General features: G+C 39.2%; 1 protein-coding gene across 1 annotated transcript; it reads left to right on the top strand.

Annotated features, from left to right (window-relative positions):
- On the top strand, positions 18,242-22,825 carry LOC109231751 (protein DETOXIFICATION 18-like). Its single transcript, XM_019397382.1, has 8 exons — positions 18,242-18,716; positions 19,552-20,096; positions 20,522-20,608; positions 20,695-20,751; positions 21,199-21,437; positions 21,521-21,639; positions 21,865-22,136; positions 22,527-22,825. The coding sequence occupies exons 1-7, from the start codon at positions 18,423-18,425 to the stop codon at positions 21,994-21,996; spliced, it is 1,473 nt and encodes a 490-aa protein (XP_019252927.1). The 5' UTR covers positions 18,242-18,422; the 3' UTR covers positions 21,997-22,136; positions 22,527-22,825.

Genomic DNA, 23,276 nt, shown 5'->3' with positions numbered 1-23,276 from the left:
TTATGAACTCCAAGAATTCGTTGATATTTCTCTTTTAGATATTGAAAGAGTTCTAAATGAGCTCAGAAAGATTCAAATAAAAAAGAAAGAATGGGCCCTGAAGCTAGAAGTTTGTGAAATTGAACGTGATATGCTACAGGAAGAAGTTAATGAACTTCAACTTCAATTGAATGGATTGCAAAAATCCACCAGTCATAGTTCAGTCAAATCAAATCAGACTGTTCGTCACAAACAGAAAAAATTTCATGGATGTTCCTTTTGTAGTAAAAATGGGCATAATACTAACCAATGCAGGAACATAATCAAAGCAGAAAAAGATTCCGAAAAATCAAATAGTCCATTGTGTTTTTATTGTGGTAAAAAGGGCCACACCTCAAATCACTACAGGTTCAAGGATGACAGAAGATGGGTCTGGCGACCCAAATCTTCAAATCAAACTAACACTCAACATTCTAACCTTTCAGGACCCAAGCAAGCTCGGGTACCTAAAAGTAAGTAATTTTTTTTACAGGAACACCTCAAGAAGAATCGAAAAGGAAAATGGTATCTCGACAGCGCATGTTTCAGACATATGACTGGTGACAAACAATTGTTCAAGACAGTCACCAAACTAGACGGAGGAACAGTCACATTTGGAGACAAATCCAAGGGAAATATAATGGTGTCGAATAGTTCTTCTAAGCTCAACATGTGATGTAGATGATGTCTACCTGGTTGATGAACTCGGCTACAATCTTCTCAATATTAGTCAACTATGTGACAACGACTACGAGGTTCGTTTTAAGAAACATGGTTGGTTTATAGAAGATGAATCATGTAAAGTTATTCTTTCAGATAACAGAGATAGAAATGTCTATACTCTTAGCAACCTAGATAATCTTGGGGATCAAATCTATCTTGCCCATCTATAGTTGATGATCCCTGGGTCTGGCATAGAAAACTTGGTCATGCCAGCATGCATACTATTCAAAAGCTTTCTAAACATGATCTCGTTATTGGACTTCCTAAACTAGATTTTCAAAGGATCATATTTGTGATGCATGTCAACTAGGTAAAAAAACTCGCTCATCTTTCAAAATCAATAATTTTTTTCCACCTCAAAACCTCTTCAACTATTGCATATGGATTATTTGGTCCAACTAGAACTGCTAGTATAGGTGGCAGAAAATATGCTTTTGTTATTGTGGATGATTTCTCTAGATTTACCTGGGTTATGTTTTTGAGTCATAAAGATGATGCTCTAAAGAATTTTGAAGTTTTCTTTAAGAAGGTTCAACGAGAAAAGGGTTACTACATCTCTTCTATTAGAAGTGATCATGGAGGAGAATTTGAAAGCAGAGCTTTTGAAAACTTTTGCAACGAACAAGGAATCTCTCACAACTTCTCTTCACCAAGATCACTACAACAAAATAGAGTGGTAGAGCGTAAAAATAGAACCCTACAGGACATGGCAAGGACCATGATTGTGGAAAATTCTCTACCTCACCATTTCTGGGCAGAAGCAGTAAGCACAGCATGTCACATTATCAACAGGTGTCTGATTCGACCTATTTTCAAAAAGACTCCTTATGAACTATGGAATGGTAAGAAACCCAATATTAGCTATTTTCACCCTTTTAGATGCAAATGCTTTATTCACAACAATGGAAAGGATAATTTGGGTAATTTCGATCCTAAAAGTGATGAAGGTATATTTCTTGGTTACTCTCCATCAAGTAGAGCATATAGAGTTTACATTAAAAGAACTTTTTGCATTGAAGAATCAATTCATGTTGTTTTTGTTGATACTAACCCTCGTCCAAGGAATGAAAAACTTCCTAAAGATGAGGAAATTCCTTTTATCCCTAAATCTGTCATTACAGGAAAGGATCATCAAAATGAATCAGCTGATCAACAAACTCAACCAGTTGATGAGCCTATAGAAAGAGATGCTCCCTCAAACACCCCAAATGAATGGAAAAGCGAACCTGGCTATCCTCACAAGTTTATTATAGGAGATCCACATGAAGAATCACTACAAGAAGATCTCAGAAGAACAAATCGCATGTGGCTCTTATTTCTCAACTTGAGCCAAAGAAAGTGGATGAAGCTCTGAAAGATACTTACTGGATAAGTTCTATGAAAGAGGAACTAGATCAATTTGAAAGAAACAAAGTATGGGAATTGGTTCCAAGACTTTTCAACTCCTCAATCATTGGAACTAAATGGGTATTCAGAAACAAATTGAATGAACCAGGTCAGGTGGTTCGAAATAAAGCAAGATTGGTCGCTCAAGGATACTCTCAGCAAGAAGCAATTGACTATGACAAAGCCTTTTCTCCTATAGAAAGACTTGAATCCATTTGAATATTACTTGCATTTGCTGCTCATAAAGGTTTCAAGCTGTTTCAAATGGACGTTAAAAAAACGTTCCTAAATGGCTACATCTCTAAAGAAGTATATGTAAAGCAACCACTAGGATTTGCAAACATCACCTTTCCTGATCATGTATACAAGCTGACTAAAGCGTTGTATGGTCTCAAACAAGCTCTGCGTGCCTGGTATGAAAGGTTAAGTTCTTTTCTTTTAAATCAAGGGTTCAAAGAGGGGTAATATCGATACAACCCTTTTTATTAAGCATTCTAGTTTAGGTAATCTTATTACTCAAATTTATGTTGATGACATTATTTTTGTTAGTCCTAACTCTGCTTTATGTGAAGATTTTGCTCTTTCCATGAAAGAAGAATTCGGAATGAGCATGATGGAGAATTGAAATTCTTTCTCGGACTACAAATCAAACAGTCTCCTAAAGGAATTTTTATTAGCCAAACCAAGTACACTAAGGAGCTTATCGAAAAGTCTGGCATGGAAAATGCAAATTCAATCAGCACTCCAATGAGTCCAACAACAATGCTCGATGAAGACAACAATGGAAAAAGGGTTGATGAAACCATGTATAGAGGGATGATTGGATCCCTATTGTATCTCACTGCTAGTCGACCAGATATTATGTTCAGTGTATGCAAGTGTGCAAGATTTCAGTCGTCTCCTAAGGAATCTCATCTAATTGTTGTTAAACGAATTATTAGATATCTAATTGGTACTTCTGATCTAGGATTATGGTATGATCGTTCAAACAATTTTGCCTTAAAAGGTTTCTCAAATGCCGATTTTGCAGGTGACAAGACTAATAGGAAAAACACTAGTGGCACGTGTCAGCTCTTGGGAAATGCATTAGTGTCTTGGCATAGCAAGAAACAAAAAATTTTTGCCCTATCAACGACTGAAGCAAAATATTTAGCTGTCGGAAATTGTTGTACACAAGTTCTATGGATTATGCATCAACTTCTCAACTATGATTTATCTCTTACCTCTACTCCTATATTTTGTGATAATATCAGTGCTATTTGCTTATCAAAATATTTTGTGCATCATTCTAGAGCAAAACATATAGAAATTAAGCATCATTTTATCCGTGATCGTGTCGCTAAAGGTGATATTGTGTTAGAGTTTATTAGTATTATTTCTCAACTTGCCGATATTTTTACAAAACCACTTTTGGAAGAAAGATTTTGTTTTCTCAGGAAAAAGGTTGGCATTTTGCCAAATTTATAAATCAAATCTTTTTACCGTGTTCTAAAATATTTTATTTCCTTAAGTATGTGTGGCTTAATTAATTTTGTATAGGTGTAATAATTGCTTCTTCATCAGTGATGCCGGTCAGTCACTTCAGAAGCATCACTTCCTTCTGAACCCGCCTTTTCCTTTAACCAACGCGACCTTTCATTACTCCAAAAGCATCAATAAAAGCCCTCCCATCTCTATTACTTTCTTCATTCTTATCAAACAAACTTTCTCACCATGGCCAAAATAAATCCCTCTTCCTCCACTGCAACCAGAAGAAGCCGAAGGTTTCAAAAACCCCTCAACCCTGAAGAACCTGTAAATTTGGAGTCGTCTATTGACTCAGATTTCCTCAAAATGGATATAAGAGTAGTGAATCCTCCGAAAATCCTCCCATTAGTTAGGAAAAGGCAGGAAAAAGGCCCATGGAGCAAACCCCCAAAAATGCTACATGCAAGAAAGGAAAGGTTGAGAACACTGAATTCGGACCTGAGGGCAAGTTGATCTTTTATGGCCCGAGCGAAAAAGCAAGGTTTGAGTCCTACAAGTCAAAATCTATGGCTTATGGACGGTCTGTAAGTCTTTCTCTCATGAAAAGTCTGCACCGTGATGTGACCTCTATATTCGATTTTCAGCATCTTTCTTCTCTGTTTAACACTGTTGGTAATTCTGGTTATGAAGAAACTGTGAGGATGTTTTATGCAAACCTGTTTGTGAACGAAAACGATGACCTGGAATCAATGGTGTTAGGCACTAGAATTATTCTGGACTCTTATCAATTTTAAAAGACTTTCTCTGCTAAGTTTAGTGGGTTTAATGTTTTTGTGCAAACTTCTTGGCCAAAAGATTTTGAAGTATCCTTTGAAGAAGCCAAAGTCTTTTTATCTGATAACCCTCCTGATATTGGTCCCAAGAACCTAAAGTTTGAACATCGTGTCTTGGCCCACATGATTGCTACCACTTTACTATCCAGAACTAGGTCCCTTAGCTCTTTATCCACTAGAGATGTTTTTGTCCTTTACTGTCTTGTTAATAATAAAAGACTGGATTGGTTTGTGTGGATTTGCCAATACATGCTTGAAAGTATTAGGGACATATCTTCCTTTGCTGCTTGTTTACCATATGGTCTGCTCATCTCACACATCCTCGAAGTTATAAAGGTAGATTTGGCACCTTTTACACCCAAGAACATTACCAGCACTTATGATAAGACAGCCTTTTCAATGATGGGGTACACCTTGGTGATGATGAATGGGTTAAACACGCCAAAATTGACACTATTCCAGTGCCAGTTGAAGTTCAAATTGAATAACCAACATCTCAGTCGATTGCCTCTCAAAATCTTCAGCAGATGCAGAAATATTTAGATGAGGTGAAACAGCTAGTGGTTGAGATGAAGGAACAGGTGGATAAAATCAGGGAAGTTACTAGGAGACAGGTACAGATGTGGCTAAGCTCAGAATAGATATAGGAGTTACGCAGAGACAAGGAACCAAGGCTTTCAATTCTATGACTGGAAAGAGGGATAAGCTTGTCAAAGATGTCGAGAATTCCCATGACTCCTTCTGCACCAAAGTGATCAACACCCTCAAGTACTTCCTGGGAAGAAACTAATGTGTATTCGTGTGATGGGTTCAAAAACATTATTTTCTCTTTTCTTGTTTTTGCTTGCTTGTTGGTAGTCCTTATAAACTTTTTTTCTGTATAACCTATGCCTCTGCTGAAGGCATTACTTTTGCTGCACTATCTAGCTAGTTATTATGTATATTACTTCCTATATTACGTGTCTTGGTTGTTTTTTTCCCTTTTTGATTGATGTAAAAGGGGGAGAATGTGACGACCCGACCCGTCATCTCATGAGCTACCGCTCCGTTTCCCCCATTTTATGCTTCTTCATGCTTCATTATCAGTATTTGGTGTGTAACAGTTGATTTGGATTGGTTTTGGTAGGAAATGAGACACTTAGTCTCTTTTAAGAAGGATTAAGTTGGAAAAGTCAATCGGACGTTGAATTATGAGTTAGAGGGCTCGGATGTGATTTTTGGTGATTCGGTTAGCTTCGGGGGATGATTTGTGACTTAGGAGTGTGATCGAAAATGATTTTGGAGGTCCGGTGTAGAATAAGGCTTGAATTGGTGAAGTTAGTATTTTGGCGAATTCCGGTTGATGGGTGAGATTTTGATTCAAGGGTCGGAATGGAATTCCGAGAGTTGCTGTAGTTTCGTTATGTGATATGTGATGTGTGTGCAAAATTTCAGGTCATTCAGACGTCGTTTGAATCCGATGTAATTTGATGGTTTTGGTGTTTTTTGAGGTAGTTTGATGATTGGAACATGTTTGAATGAGGTTTTAGGATGTGTTGGTGCTTTTGGTTGAGGTCCCGGGGGCCTCGGGTGAGTTTCGGCTGGTCAATCGGACCATTTTTGGAGTTGAGAAATTGCAGAAAAACCAGTCCAGCAATTGCAGGTATTTTGGCCTTCGCGTTCGCGTAGGGAAGCTCGCATTCGCGAAGGGCTGGGTTCTGGAAGCTACGCGTTCGCGAGGGTCTAGGCCTCGTTCGCGAAGGGTTCATCAGGCTGTTCATTGCATTCGCGTTATGTGTTTCCGCGATCGCGTACAAGGAATTTTATCTCAGGAGAATTTCTCATCACGTTCGCGTTATAGTCTCCGCGTTCGCAGAGGTGGAGGAAGAAAGGCATCGCGTTCGCGACCTCTGTGTCGCGTTCGCATAGAGTAAACTTTGGTCAATGCAAGGATGTGCTTCGCGAACGCGATAGTTTGACCGCGTTCGCGAAGAAGGAAGGGTCAGACCTGGGCAGAATGTTCTAAAACATTTCATCCGCGATTTTTAGCCATTTTTCCCCCATTGTTGAGTATTTTGAGAGCTCTTTGGGACAAATTGAAGAGGGATTCAAGGAGGATTGATTGGAGGTAAGTTCCTTGGCCTAAATACACGAGATTATGATAGATTTAACACGGAAATTGGTTGAAATTCATCAAAAAGGGGTAAAGCTAGGGCTTGAGTTTTTGATATTTCAAATTGGGATTTGATAGGTCATTTGAGCCCGAATTTGGGAGTTCTTGGTATGTATGGACTCGTGGCAAGACGAGGAATCCGGTAATGTGAGCTTTGTAATTTTTCGAGAAGTGGGCCCGGGGCTCGGGTTTTGCTAGTTTCAAGATTTTGCTATTTTTCGATTGTTTTCGATTGGGTATTGTTCCCTTAGCATATTGTTATGTATTCGCTCTGATTTTGGATAGATTCGACGCGCGTGGAGGCCGGTTTGAGGGGCAAAGGCGTCGCGAGCTAGAGATTTCACCGGTTCGAAGTGTGTAATACTTGTAAATGATATCCTGAGGGTTTGAAACCCCGGATTTGCACATCATAGTGCTGTATTGAGGTGACTTGCACGCCGGATAGCGAGCGTGGGGTAGAGCACCGTTGGGGATTGTGACTTGGTCCGTCCCGATTGATGAAATTACTACTTATTTGACTGAAACTACTTGTTATCATCATAATGCGGGCTGATTGCCGTGTTTGGGCTTCGTGCCAACTATGTGAATCCTTCAGGGATTGATATCACTGTTTTCGCATTACTTTGCATATTACTTGATCTCGGTCCAGGGTTTTAATACTGTTTTGCAAACTCAGCCATTTTTCTATGATTTGAAAACTTAAACAATATTTTATTGACGTTTTGAGTTGAGAACTATTATTTTAATATTGCCCAAGTGGCTTATGTGCATTTCTGGACTGAGCATGGATCGGGCTGCGCGCCGCAGTAGTGTTATAGTGATTTCTGGAAATATGGATGGCAGCGGTATTGTATTGATATTGAGGCTGAGGGCCTGGTTGGTGCCACGAGATGGCTTGATTATTTGCGCTTGGGCTGTAGGAGCCCCTCCGGAGTCTGTACACACCCCCAGTGAGCGCCGTCGACGTTAAATATGGATGGATCGGGCTACACGCCGCAGCGGCCATATGCATTGCATTGCACTCATGCATTGGTTCCTGGTTGTATTACGTGTCATGACATTCAGCACTCTCATTCCATTGACATCCATGCTACTTCTTGCACTGTTCACCTAATACCCTGGTGTTATTTGTTAATGGAGTGTTGTGCCTGAGGGGCTGACTTATGTGCTGACTTGCACTATCTGTTTCGCATTCATTTGCTTAACTGTTGAGAAAGATATTTTCAAAAGAGGTTTTAACTGAGCCCAGATATTTTCTAAAGGATTTCACAATTTTACTGTTTTCTCAAAGGGTTGCACTGTTCTATATAGCATGATGGAGTGCCTTACGTGATTTCTTGCTGCTCAGTTATTATTTACTTTTATTGCTCACTGAGTTGGAGTACTCACTTTACTCCCTGCACCTCGCGTGCAGTTGCAGGTATTTGTTACCCGGTAGCGGGTTAGAGCTGATTGAGGATTTTGTTATCGTAGCTGAGCAAGGTGACCGCCGGCGTTCGCGGCACCGGACTTCGTCTTTTGACTCTAAATTTTATTCTGTGTATTATTGGCCCCGTAGTCGTGTTCAGACTTCTCTAGATGCTCGTGACTTGTGACACCCCGGTCGGGCTGTGTTGGGTTGTAAATATCGATTATTACTGTCATTGAGTTGTATTTATCTATTCATTTATGTTTAATAATTTTGAAAGAGGCATTGTTGTTTTGTTGGCTGGCCTTGTCTTCACGAGAGACGCCATCACGACTAGTGCGGGATTTGGGTCATGACAGAGAACGGGTAAGAGAAGTAAACAGGTAGAGAAGTAACTCAACCTCTCAGGGGGAGCAAGCATCAAGCTAGGGGGAGAAACCTAGGAAGTGAAATAAAAAGGGAAGTCTCATAATTATTGTTTATTCTGTCTTGATTGTCATCATCAAAAGGAGGAGATTGTTAAGTTAAATTCCAAGGTTTCAATGATGACGATGTTCACTTACCCTGTTTTGCAGGAATCATCAAAAGGAAAGAAAACCAATGAGAAGCTATCTAAAGATATGATTTCTAAATCAATGGACATGAAGAAGGAATCAAAAGTCTGCAGAATTATTTGGCCTCAATCAAGGAAATCAGATTTCAAATCATGGAGTTATTGCCAGCAAATACTCAGTATCCTTAATTAAAGCTCAATCAAAGACTTGATTGTCTCATAAATGAATGATGTGACAAGGAAAGTCACGATCGAATCCGACTCTTCCCAAGAGCAGGATTCGAAGAGGCACCACTTGGGTCAAATTGTTTTAAAAATTTCGTGCCTTTATTCTTGGTCAAGGCTCAATGGCTCTTTTCTCTCCTATAAGAAGGCTGCTAAGATCAATTGGATAACTTGCGCAACTACACACATTGTTTTCTAAGTCTCTCTACTTCTTAGCCTAATCACTATAATCTTGAGTTTACCAGGGTCTCAAAAGATAGGAAGAGTTAGAACTTAAAAGAGAGTTGTGTCATTATTAAAGATTCACTGTTGAATCTGTTTTCTGGTTCACCGAGAGTGGCAGAGGTATTTGCATTTTTTTTAAATGAGCAGCAAGAACTTGTATTTTTTTAGGTCAAATTCGGTATATGAGCAATAAAAGAACTTTCAATCTTTTGGTTGATTAAATCAAAAATTCCAACCATAAGCTCAAAAGATATAAAACTGGAAAAATAAAGAAAAAATATGGAGGCGGGGCGGGGCGGGGCGGGTGGATGCGGGTGTGAGTATGAGGCGGGTGTATGCAGGTGCAAATGTTATGCGGGGCGGGGCGGGTTAAAATCTTTGCAGGTTTATGCGGGTTTGCCACGCAACCGCACCGCACCATTTTCCATCCCTACTGTCGATTTGTGGAGGGTTTCCAATCTATTGCAGCACCTATGACCAGGCTGACCCAGAAGGGTGCTCTGTTCAGGTGGACAGAGGAGTGCGAGGAGAGCTTTCAGAAGCTCAAGACAGCTTTGACTACGTCCCCAATATTGGTATTGCCTTCAGGTTTGGGATCTTATACTATATATTGTGATGCGTCGCGAATTGGTCTCGGCGCGGTGTTGATACAGAACAATAGGGTGATTGCCTACGCATCCAGACAGCTGAAGGTGCATGAAAAGAACTATCATGTCCACGACCTTGAGCTAGCAACTATTGTTCATGCCTTGAAGATATGGCGACACTATTTGTACGACGTCCCTTATGAGATCTACACCGATCAGCGGAGTTTGCAGCATCTGTTCAAGCAGAAAGATCTTAACTTGCGTCAGCGGAGGTAGTTAGAGCTGCTTAAGGATTATGATACCACCATTTTGTACCATCCCGGGAAGGTCAATGTGGTGGTCGATGCTTTGAGTCGCTGGGCAGAGAGTTTGGAGATCTTAGCATATCTACCAGCAACAGAGAGGCCCATGGCGTTGGACGTTCAGGCCTTAGCCGACCAATTTGTGAGATTGGATGTTTCTGATCCGAGTCGGGGTATTGGCTTGTGTTGTCTCTCGTTCTTCTCTTTATGATCGTATCAGGGAGCGTCAGTATAAACCCCCATCTGCTTGTCCTTAAGGACACGGTCCGGCACGGTGATGCTAAGAAGGTCACTATTGGGGATGATGGTGCATTGAGGGTGCAGGGCAGGCTATGTGTGCCTAATGTGGATGGTTTGCGTGAGTTGATTCTCCAAGAGGCTCACAGTTCACGGTACTCCATTCATCCGGGTGTCGCGAAGATGTATTAGGACTTGAGGCAGCATTATTGGTGGAGGACAATGAAGAATGACATAGTAGAGTATGTGGCTCGGTGTCTAAATTGCCAGCAGGTGAAGTATGAGCATCAATGGCCAAGTGGGTTGCTTCAGAAGTTAGAGATTCCGGAGTGGAAATGGGAGCGGATCACTATGGATTTCGTTGTTGGACTCCCACAGACTCAGAAGAAGTTTGATGCAGTTTGGGTGATTGTGGATATGCTGACCAAGTCAGCTCATTTCATTCCTGTGATGACTACCTATTCTTCCGAGTTGTTGGCTCGGGTGCATATTCGCGAGATTTTCAGTCTTCATGGCGTGCCGGTATCCATCATCTCTGACCGGGGCACGCAATCCACGTCGCGGTTCTGGAGGGCCGTACAGCATGAGTTAGGTACTCGAGTGGAGCTGAGCAGAGCATTTCACCCTCAGACAGACAGACAGTCCGAGCGCACTATTCAGATACGAGAGGATATGCTCCGTGCATTTGTGATGGAGTTTGGAGGTTCTTGGTATCGGTTCTTTCCGCTTACGGAGTTTTTCTACAACAACAGTTATCAGTCAAGCATTCAGATGGAACCGTATGAGGCTCTGTATGGTAGGCGATGTTGGTCTCTACTGGGTTGGCTTGAGCCGGGCGAGGCAAAATTATTGGGTACAATCTTGGTTCAGGATGCTTTGGAGAAGGTTAAGGTGATTCAGAATCGACTCGCACAGCCCAGTCCAGACAGAAGAGTTATGCGGACTGGAAGGTACGCGATGTGGCATTCATGGTTGGAGAGCGGGTCTTGCTCCGTATTTCGGATATGAAGGGCGTTATGAGGTTCGAAAAGAATGGAAAGCTGAGCCCAAGGTTTATTGGCCCATTCGAGGTGTTGCGGCGAGTTGGGGAGGTTGATTATGAGCTTGCCTTACCTCCCAGTCCAGCAGGAGTTCATCCGGTATTTCATGTTTCTATGCTCCAGAAGTATTACGACGATCCGTCTCATGTGTTGGATTTCAGCTCAGTCCGGCTGAACAAGGATCTATCCTATGTTGAGGAGCCAGTGGCTATTGTGGACAGGTAGGTTCGAAAGCTGGGGTGAAAGAACATTGCTTCCGTAAAGGTTCAGTGGAAGGGTCAACCGGTCGAGGAGGCAACTTGGGAGACGGAGCAGGATATGCACAGCCCAAATAAAAATTGGGTTTCGCTATATATATGAAAGAGTATACAATAATGATGTATTTGGCAAATCAAATACCATCGTCTAATAATCAAACATTCTGATTAGTGGATAATATTAGTATTAGTTGGAAATTTTGTGAAAGATTCCTGTGAAAAGTTTCATTAACGCGGAATTCGTGTCGAGTAGACCTTGTTGTTGTGAGAATTCTTAATTCATGAGTTGTAGGGAGGGATTTATGTCACCACAAACAGAGACTAAAGCAAATGTTGGATTCAAAGCTGGTGTTAAAGAGTACAAATTGACTTATTATACTCCTGAGTACCAAACCAAGGATACTGATATATTGGCAGCCTTCCGAGTAACTCCTCAACCCGGAGTTCCACCTGAAGAAGCGGGGGTTGCGGTAGCTACCGAATCTTCTACTGGTACATGGACAACTGTATGGACCGATGGACTTACCAGCCTTGATCGTTACAAAGGGCGATGATACTGCATCGAGCGTGTTGTTGGAGAAAAAGATCAATATATTGCTTATATAACTTACCCTTTAGACCTTTTTGAAGAAGGTTTTGTTACCAACATGTTTACTTCCATTGTAGGTAACGTATTTGGGTTCAAAGCCCCGCGTGCTCTACGTCTGGAAGATCTGCGAATCCCTCCTACTTATGTTAAAACTTTCCAAGGTCCACCTCATGGGATCCAAGTTGAAAGAGATAAATTGAACAAGTATGGTCGTCCCCTGTTGGGATGTACTATTAAACCTAAATTGGGGTTATCTGCTAAAAGTATGGTAGACCTGTTTATGAATGTCTTCGAGGTGGACTTGATTTTACCAAAGATGATGAGAACGTGAACTCACAACCATTTATGCGTTGGAGAGATCATTTCTTATTTTGTGCCGAAGCAATTTATAAAGCACAGGATGAAACAGGTGAAATCAAACTTCTTAAAAATGAATCTTTTCTCATTGGGAGCTGGCTGTAATAGAACAATGAGCATTTTGACCATCAACGAGAAAGGAATGGTCATTTTCGGGCGGAGGGCGGTTTGGTTTCAAGGCCCTCGCAGTAGGAAGAGGCAGTTGTCATTTGAAAGGAAAGGCCCTTTGTATAGAGTTCGAACCTGCGACTTCTGGCGTGACAGACCAGCACTCTAACCGACTGAGCTATTTCCCCTTTTCGTCGCTTCTTTGATTCAAAAGTAACCTACCGGCCTATTAGTTTACAAAGTCAACATCGGAGAGTATTCTTAACAACCGTACTAATGTCGTTCACCTTTGGTACTTCAGTAGGGTGTCACGCCCCAAACTAGGGGAGGCACGACTGGCACTCGATACTGTATTCGATCAAGTTAGCCATTAGACATACTAGCTAACTAAACTGGGGGCCCCAACAGATCGGGCAGCACAACATCTGAAATACTAAGCCTGGACCATTAAGGTCATGACCTGAATAACAATAAGCCATATAAACAAAGTTAGACGAGCCAAAATAATAAAGTACTAGCTGGCCGACGAGGCCGCGATTGGAGACATACATGCCTACACACATATATATACATGCCAAGCCTATGGGCTGGAGACTAAAAGATGCAAAAAGAAACCCAGAATACTGTGTCCACAATAGCCTCTAAGAATGTCATAAGCACTGTCGAGACAAGGCCCCGACTATACCCAAACTGTATAACAAAAGTAACCATCCTATGAAAGCTCCAGGAAGAGGTGGAGCTTACCAACTCACAGCTGAACCTCGAAATCCTAGCGGAGGGGTCGATCAAAGTCCCTACCTGGACCTGCACGCACGAAACAAAAATGCAGTGTCCCCAGGCAACGGGACATCAGTACGAATAAAAATGTACTGGTATGTAAGGCAGAAAGTAGAATCATACATAGCTGATGTAAAAAAAAAGTAATAGAGATACCACTTGACACTGAAACTCTGATAGCCTCCATGGACGACATCCGACCTCATAGTAATCAAATATGCATGGTATGCTCGTGTAATCGTATGTCGTGAATACATATATATTGATGCAAATGCATGACATACCCAACCAAATGCTAGCAATGGCGGTCTCTTCCGGTAACTAACCGGTATCATATTTCCAACCTGTGGCCATCTGTACAATATATATAGTTTTTCGGGCAAATAGGCCCCTTACCTTCGATTATAGCTCGAAGTCCATGCATAATATGCCATGTATGATTTGAACTTTGAATGCACATAATAGGCCATAACAAGAACTTAGCCAATCTTGGCTCATAGGTACTCTTATTCTCATAATCTCATAATCATCTTCGTATCGCATACAATTGTCTCGTGGAACCTCGTATGTTTTCTTTTTCTTTTGAATAAGCTTGAAAACTTAAACTCGACTTTTATAAAGATAACTTAACTCTGAAGTGGTTCATAAAAAGCTTAAGGCGCTTCACTTAGTCCTTATACCTGATTTCTTGATATTTAGTAAAAGAAAGTATTTCAAAAATCAAGTATTTTAGTAGTTTAAACATAAAAATTATATTTGAGATTTTTGAAAACCGACGTGTCACTTTAGAGATTTTAAGATACACTTTAACAAGGGAGAAGGACTGATCGCAAATACTAAATGCCTTTATTTTCTAGTCACACAACCCAAAGACGAATAAGAATTCATATATATAGACATATAGTTAAGAAAGCCGAACAAATGACATATATAGATGTCGAATACCCTATTTAACCGAACGAGTGGAATATCAACCTAATAGCATCATGAAAATACTTCAGCTACGATCCCAATGCATTTCATAGAAGGTCTTTCTAGCAATAGAATAGTAAAATATCACATTTGACGTCTTAGGAATTTCCCAGAATTCGTGCTAAAAGGAAGGACAGAGTTTAGCCTTAACATACCTCTCCAACGAACGTCCGAATGCCTGTAGTTCCTTCATGAAAATTGTTCCTTACGTCCTAAGCTTCGAAAACACTATATATATGCAGCTTATACGCACCTATAAACAGTTCATAATTGAGTTTAAATCGGCAGATTTGCCATATGACCCTAACTTGACGAAACGTCCGTAGAACTTTGTAAAAACGATCATAAAAGAGTCCCAAGATGATTACCTTGGAAAACCAAGTATAAATCCTGAAGAACCAGCAAGAATAACAAATTCCTATCTTCCAAGAATAGCTCCAAACACAGCTAATAGAAGGGGGAAATGATTGCAAAGCATAGAGATTGCGTTTCTAGGCACGGGGGCAAACTTTAACGGTAGAAATCGTTAAAAATGCACCTTAATCACTCAACAACACAATGGAACCTTCTCTTCAGCTTTCTTACTGTTTTAGGACGAAAATGAAATGTTTTTAGGTCTGAAAAGTCGAATTTGCCGACTTATACTACTTGTTTGATCCGCGACCCGGTTTCAGCCTGGACAGTCCGCGGTAAAACAGTCATAACCTTTTTCTCCGATGTCGGATTGATGTGAGGTTTTTTTGGTTGCGAAGTAGACTCGTAGACCTTCGATTAGGTAGGTTTTGAGTCCCATAACTCTTTATATATTGGAAGAAATGATCTGATACATTTGACCCAAAGTTTAGAAAATTTATTAGAGAAATTTACGATAACTTTTGCCGACCTTTATTTCGCAACTTGCTTGATTCCAAAACTTAACATGTGACCAGTGTGATATTATAATACCTCATAACACATTATTCTTAGCATATTAGACACTCTTGGTCTTATCCCACATGTGTAAATTAACTTAAACCTTCCGAACGCGCGGGGTGCCACCCGAGCCATTTCTTTAACCACGAACCTTTGTTTAAGGGATTCCTTTGACCTACAGCTTTAGTTTAGTTCCTTGATATTACCACACATTTTCATTCTTATTCTCCCAATGTGCTACACCCAATCATATATACCTAATATAACCACGCCACGTTACGTATATTACGTAAGAGAAAAAGAAAAAACATGGGGTCTCACATAGGGCTTGCATACGAAGGGCTTGCGGGGTGAACGACATTCTGTTGTACTACTAACACTAGCTATACTAGAGTAGTTTAGTAGCGACTTTCGAATCAAATAGGCTCACCCTCTCCGAAAGGCGAACAGCCTGCTTTGCAAGCAAATATATAGCCCCCGCCCCTTTGAGTCGTTGAGAGCCGGAAAGCGTACCGGCTGTTTGAGTAACGAAAGGAACAAGCAATGGATTGATTAAGAGCTAACACGCTCAAGCCTATAGCGTTAGCCTCGCGCATCCGTTTTCTTGCTTGCTTAATCTTAATATTATTATAATATATATATATATATATATATATATATATATATATATATATATAAACAAAGAAGAAAATCCTTTTTTTTATCCAATTGTTCATTCCTGGGAAGAGAAAGAAGCAGATAGAGCAAGGGCCGCTACAATTGCAGGTGAGAATTCGCTGGGCAGAAAAGGGACAAGTTCGAGGGTTTTATCCCATTTTCAATTTTGGGACTTTGAGAGCTAGGATAGGGCGATTATTTGAGGGATTTTTAGAGAAAGATTTTGGGTAGCAATTCTTAACTCCTTTATGGTTGTATTCCACTAATCTATAGTTGATTTCATCATTTAATTTCGGATTTGTGTTAAAATTTTGGTGAAAATGGGAAGAAGTTCTTCAACTAAGATTTTGGATTTTGATTGAGATTTTGACATCGGATTTGGATAACTTTGGTACGAGTGAACTCGTGAGTGAATGGGTGTTCATATTTTGTGACTTTTACCCAATTCCGAGACGTGGGCCCGGGGAGACTTTTTAGGGCGATTTTCCAATTTCTTGCCTTAGCTTTGATTTTACTAACTAGATTAGTGTCTTATAGTTATATTTATAATATGTAATTGATTTTGGCAAGATTTGGACCATTCGGAGTCGGATATTCATGGAAAAAGCATTGTTACCGATTGATTGAGCTTGGTTCGAGGTAAGTGGCTTGCCTAACCTTGTGTGGGGGAAATCCCCTTAGGATTTGGTGTTTTTATGATATGTGAGCACCGTGTACGCGAGGTGACGAGTGCGTACACGGGCTATTTGTTGAAAAACCTGATTTTTACCGAGTAATAACTTGTTTTCATCTTATTTAAGTATACTAGCGTGTGTAGTTATCCTGTTAGCCTAGAATATCATGTCTACGTGCCTTAATTGCTTATCCGAACTCTTTGCAGCATGTTTAGCGGATCCTGTATCGTTCCTTGACTTGTACTTAGTCTAAATTGTAGGTTTTCTTGATGTAACTGTTATCTTCATTTTGTTTGAGCTGCGTATTTACTTTGGGACTACGGGACTGTATCCCGAGAGATCCTCGCTGCACATTTAGTTTTGAGACTACGAGGCGATCCTTGGGAGTTCTCCATGCACATTTACTTTTGAGACTACAAGGCGGTTTCTCGGGAGTTCTCCCTGTATATTTACTTTTAAGACTACGAGGCGGTACCTCAGGAGATCTCTTTGCATATTTATTTTGGGACTACGAGACGGTATCTAAGGAGATCCCCTGCTGTTTATCCATGTGTACTGTATTGCTATTTTACTGTGTTTTCCTTTGTTTAAACTCCCAGTATTTTATTATATTGTACATTCTCCTTCCTTTTATTATAATCTAGTGGGCCTGACCTGACCTCGTCACTACTCGACCGAGGTTAGGCTTGGCAGTTACTGGGTATCGTTGTGGTGTATGCAGTTACTGGGTATCGTTGTGGTGTACTCATGCTACTCTTCTGCACATGTTTTCGTGTGCAGATCCAGGTACATCATTCCAGACTTGCTATTAGTTGTGCATTTGCTGCCGTCACGGAGACTTCATGGTACATCTGCCGCGTCCTCAGACCTAGGAGTCTCCCTCTATCTTCTGTGTAGTTCTTCCTCTATTACTTCTAAACATTGATGTATAGAACTTTTAGTAAATTTTTAGAAGCTTGTGACTTATGATATTCCTGGTCTTGGGAAAACTCTGTATGTATTTTTGAGAGTTGCTTTTGTATATGTCGAGCGACATTTCTGTCATTTGTTTCATTACTGTGTTGTTAGTAGTTAGATTTATGTTTTCATTTTCGTTGTTATTCCGCAAAATGTTAGGCTTACCTAGTCGTAGAGACTAGGTGTCGTCGCGACCTCTCACGGATGGAAGATTGGGTCGTGACACCAGCATATTTCATTTAGACACTCGAGTTAAAGTTTATTCCAATTGAGCACCTGTACACATAATAAAGGGTTCTTACTAGACACTTGGTTTCTTTTCTTTTTTTGGGGGAGATGGCTCTTCATTTTCTTTTTTTCATAACAAGACTTATATACAATATGTATCATTAAAGGAGATGGCACAATTGAAGTGGTTAACTTGTTTATGTAATGAGCGCTTGAGAACACACGCAAAATCTTTTCAAAGGTTTGAGTCTGGGAAGTATTTAAATGGAAAATTTTATCATGTTTTTAAGTGCTTAAGTAACATAGGTTTTAGTTGGAAGGTGTAAATGAAATATATTGACTAAGTTTAAAGGGTTAGCGATGTATTTAGCCATTGTAAATTTTATACGCATATGCTTAATTACCAAATCTAGAATGGGATGGACTTCACATATATAGCTAGTATTGAGGTTGGTCTAAACGATATTAACGGTCATTTGTCCTTATCCAGATGCAAGATCCACAATCTTTGCCTCTTCAAATGAATCTCGTTAATTAAACACTACTTTTTCTCACATAGCACTATTTTTCTTTCTCACACACTAACTATCAATTACTTCTTGTTTCTCTCTTAGAACTAAAAGAGTTAAGAGTTACAACTCAAAATCATTCTCATTTTCCTCCAATCTATACTTTTGTTGAGCTTTAAGACTAGGTTATAGTATAAGAAATTAAAACATAGGAAAAACAGTCATTTGGCACGTAAAATACCGAATGCACATACTAAGAAGCAAAAACAATGGCTATAGATAACTCCTCAAATGTGAGAAGTCCTGAGTTACCGCCGCCAGTATTATCTGGCGGCGAAGAAGTGGCGGCCGCGCCAACAAAACAGAGGTGGTGGAACAAGATAATAGATGTAAAGGAAGCGAAGAATCAGATATTGTTTTCGTTACCTATGATTGTTGTGAATGGTAGCATATATTTCATCAACCTTGTTTCTGTTATGTTTGCTGGTCACCTTGGCAAACTTGAACTTGCTGCCTCAAATCTTGGTAATTCTTGGGCTATGGTCTCTGGTTTCTCTTTCATGGTATGTATCTAATTCTCTCCTAATAACTGTGGCGTCGTCGCCACATACAATAAAGGGTGGTCAGCTGAACACCCTTCATCGAAAAATTATATTGTGTATATAAAAAATTATGCCATTGTATTGATTATTGATATTGTTTTACCATTTATTTTTCTGATTTTAGCTTGCTGGTACTATCTTTCTGGCATATGTTGTTACTGTTCTATTGTCTCATTTCATCTTCTTGTACTGACGTCTATCGAAAACAGCCTCTAGCCCCAGGATAGGGGTAAGGTCTGCGTACACACTACCCTCCTCAGACCCCACTTGTGGGATTATATTGGTTTGTTGTTGTTGTTGTTGTATATAAAAAATTATACTGCGTGCATAAATCAAAAATTACTTTTTATACATGTATATTCAATCTTGAACACCCTTAAGAAAATTCCTGACTTCGCTACTGCCTATTATCAGTTACAACTTCCACACTTAATAGTATGTGCTGATTATTGATATAGCTTTTTTCATTTATTTTTCTAATTTTAGCTCGCTGGTACTATCTTTCCGGTGTATGTTGTTGTTACTGTTCTATTGTCTCATTTCATCTTCTTGTACTGAGCGTCCATCAAAAACAGCCTCTCTACCCTCAGGATAGGGGTAAGGTCCGCGTACACACTATCCTCCCCAGACCCCACTTGTGGGATTATACTGGGTTGTTGTTGTTGTATATAAAGGGAAATTCCTAGTTTCGCTACCGCCTAGTAACGATTACAACTTCCATACTTAATACATTACTAGCTAAACATGTATTTATGTCTGGGAAAAAAGATTCTAAACTTGTTAATTAACAATCTAGGTTGGACTAAGTGGTGCACTTGAGACATTATGCGGCCAAGGGTTCGGAGCAGGAATGTACAGGATGCTGGGAATACATCTGCAGACATCATGCATCATATCGTTCTTCTTTTCAATAGTGATTGCTGTTATCTGGTGGTATTCTGATATGATTCTTATTTTACTTCGTCAAGATCCTGAAATAGCTAAAGAAGCAGGAGTGTTCTTGAAATTTCTCATGCCTGGATTGTTTGCATATGGTGTTTTACAAAACATTGTGAGATTTCTTCAGACGCAGTTAATTATCCTACCTCTCGTCGTGTGTTCAGTTGGATCTTTAGTTATCCACATCGGTATTGCCTATGCCTTGGTTCATTGGACTGGTCTTGCTTTTAAAGGAGCATCATTAGCGGCTTCAATTTCGATCTGGATTGCAGTCCTCATGTTAGGTCTGTACGTGTTTTTATCGAGTAGATTCAACCATATTTGGGACGGTTTCTCATTAGAGCCATTTCGTCATATCTTTACGAACTTGAAATTGGCGTTGCCCTCTGCTGCTATGGTCTGGTGAGTAACCTCATATTCTAGGGCGAACACTATATAGCCTGTTAAAGGAAGAAGCGCTCCCTATTAGGGCTTTTTTATTTCCAGGCTCGAATCTTTATAATACTTTTCAAGATTTTCACAAATATATTTTTAGTATAAGGAAAAAAATGGCGGATTCAATTGAACTCATATTCAAAACTATAGGTCTGCCCCTACTCATATTCTGGGACGGACACTATAGGGCTCGTTAAAGGGAGAAACGCACCTTAGTAGAGCTTCTCCATTTCCAGACTCAAATCTATATAATACTTTTCAAGATTTTTCACAAGTGTATTTGTAATATAAGCAAAGAAAATGGTCGATTCAATTGAACTCATATTCAAAACTATAGGTCTGTCCTTGCTCATATTTCTAACCATAATTTTCCAATTTTGATGTATACACAGTTTGGAGTACTGGGCTTTTGAGCTTCTTGTGTTATTGGCTGGTTTGATGAAAAATTCAGAAACATCTACATCTGTAGTTGCAATGAGGTAATTCAGCTTATTTGGTTTAAATAATTACATTTTCACATTCTTGTCATAGTCTAACTGACATTCTTTTGGTTGTGATTTCTCAGTGTAAATACCGAAACCATAGCCTATATGATATCTTATGGTCTGAGTGCAGCTGCAAGGTAAATAACCAGTACTATGATATATGAGTTTAACTTTTATACACTATCCCGTAGAAGAATTTTTTACATATTATGGACTAGTTTGATTAAAGGGGAGCATTGGTGTAACCAGTAAAGTTGTTGTCATGTGACCAGAAGGTCACGCGTTCAAACCGTGAAAACAGCCTCTTGCAGAAATGTAGGGTGAGGTTGTGTACAATAGACTCTTGTGGTCCGACCCTTACCTGGACCCCGCGCATAGTGGGAGTTTCGTGCACCAGACTACTTTTTATGTTACATAAGAAATAATTAGTTACAAAAAAGATAAGTGTGACTTGCTACAACAGGTTAGCATGCATATATAATGTAACAATTATACACTGCCTGTAAATGTATATAAGTTAAATCTTCCTTTTGTTATACCTCAGTTTTGATGCTAAATTAATGTGTATTTAAATATATATGCAGCACTAGAGTTGCAAACGAGTTAGGAGCTGGAAATCCAGACAAAGCCAAACATGCTATGGCCGTTACACTCAAGCTATCTATTATTCTTGCTCTTATAGTTGATTTGGCTCTATTCTTTGGTCATAATGCCTGGGCTAGCCTCTTTAGTGATAGTGCGGAGATAATTAGTAAATTTGCCTCCATGACGCCTCTCTTGTTAATATCCTTCGTATTCGATTTCTTTCAAGGAATTTTATCAGGTCAGATTTTTATTTATATAATTTTCATGATATCTGACAAATTCAGGATTTAAACCTGATAAAATTGTGATTGAATTGATCAGGGGTGGCTAGGGGATGCGGATGGCAGCGTTGGGCTATGTGCATCAACTTTGCAACATTCTATGCCATCGGCATGCCAATAGCAGTCGTCCTTGCTTTCAAGTACAAACTACAGGGTCAGGTAATTCAAGCGCAACCATGCTTTATTTGTGCATTCTCACATTCAGAGACGAATTCAGAATTTAAACGTGATGAATGCAGGCTTCATCCTTACTCATATCATGTTGTTTTCCTACAAACTTTTGGTTAATATATTTAATGGCAATGAATATGGAATTGAGGTATAGTTAATTGATTAAAGTGTTAATTTAATATTTTTATTTTTTTTGGAAAAAATGTATTGCAGGGTTTATGGGTGGGCTTAATATGTGGTCTAGCTTGCCAAGCTTCTGGCTTATTTCTATTGACATTGTTGATCAGATGGAAAAGAGTAGAAGGCCCAACACAAAGCAATATAGAAATTGAACCTCAAGCTTAAGTTTGGTCATTCATGAGAATAAATTGCTTATTGGCCACTTATTAATCAAGGGTTTATTTTTGACAAGATGTTATAAAGTATATTGTAATATGAGCTTAGATCATGCATTAACTCTTCAACAAATGTGGATATAGGGGAAGGTACAAATTTTCAAGTATTGATTAATCTAAGAGCCCGTTTGGACATAAGAATTTTTTTACTTTTTTCGAAAAATTTTCATTTTCTTTCGAAATTAGTGTTAGGCCATAGAATTTTAAATTTTCACTTGAAAATGAATTTTGGAATTTTTCGAAACTTTGAAAAATTTTAAAAAGTTAATTTTCAAAATTTTTACTCAGATCACTCACAAAAATTCAAAAACAACCCAAAATTATATTTATGTCCAAACACAACTCTAATTTTTAAATACTATTTTCACTTGAAAAAAAATTATTTTTTTTTTTGGAATTTACAATTCTTATGTCCAAACGCCCACTAAATTTCTTCAATTTCATAAATGCACCTTATTTACATTTGTTGAATGATTGCAGGTTTATTCACATGCATTGGATCATCTTCCCTTGTGCCACGTATACCGTGAGGCAAACATGATGGCACATGCTCTTGTCCCTTTGTGTACTGAAACTCTATATTTTCCTGTCTTAATTTAACGTCTTTCGGTCAACAACAAAAATATTGTCTTTATATTCGCCTTTGATTTTTCGTAAGAGATTATTTTCACGTCCCGATTTATAACTTACGAGTTAATAGAAGAACAACTCTATTGTTGCTTCAAAACACATTTTAAGAAAATTATTTAACTCTCCGATTAGAAATAGTAATTTTATATAATGGCGGATGTAGCCTCAGCGCAATGGATTCAATCATGAAAAATCTTTTTCAATAAGAGAAAATTTACGATACGAGGAGAATAAAATAATATTACTATAATAAGGAATTTGACATTTGATAGCTCGAGTAAAATAATCAAGAGACTACTATAAACTTGAAGAGAAACCCTATATTTTAATTTACACACTTTATTATAACGTCGATCACGCTCTCCATTGTTTCTCACATGCTGTTTTCCTTCTAAAAGCATGGGTGAATTACTTTTTCTTAGCCAAAATTTGTTAGCCACAAATTTTGCTTTCTACAGACTACCGTGTTTTGATATATTTTATTCATGTTATTTACCGTATATCGAAATCAACAGACACACATAAAATAAAATTATAGACAAATTTTCACCTCTTTGGTCAGTTGTCATATCCACATGCTATGCCTTGTGATAATAGGTG

The sequence above is a fragment of the Nicotiana attenuata genome, chromosome 8 (genome assembly GCF_001879085.1).
Source record: "Nicotiana attenuata strain UT chromosome 8, NIATTr2, whole genome shotgun sequence".
Classification (NCBI taxonomy): domain Eukaryota; kingdom Viridiplantae; phylum Streptophyta; class Magnoliopsida; order Solanales; family Solanaceae; genus Nicotiana; species Nicotiana attenuata.
Note: the sequence above shows the minus strand (reverse complement) of the source record. Positions and strands in the feature narration are given on the sequence as shown.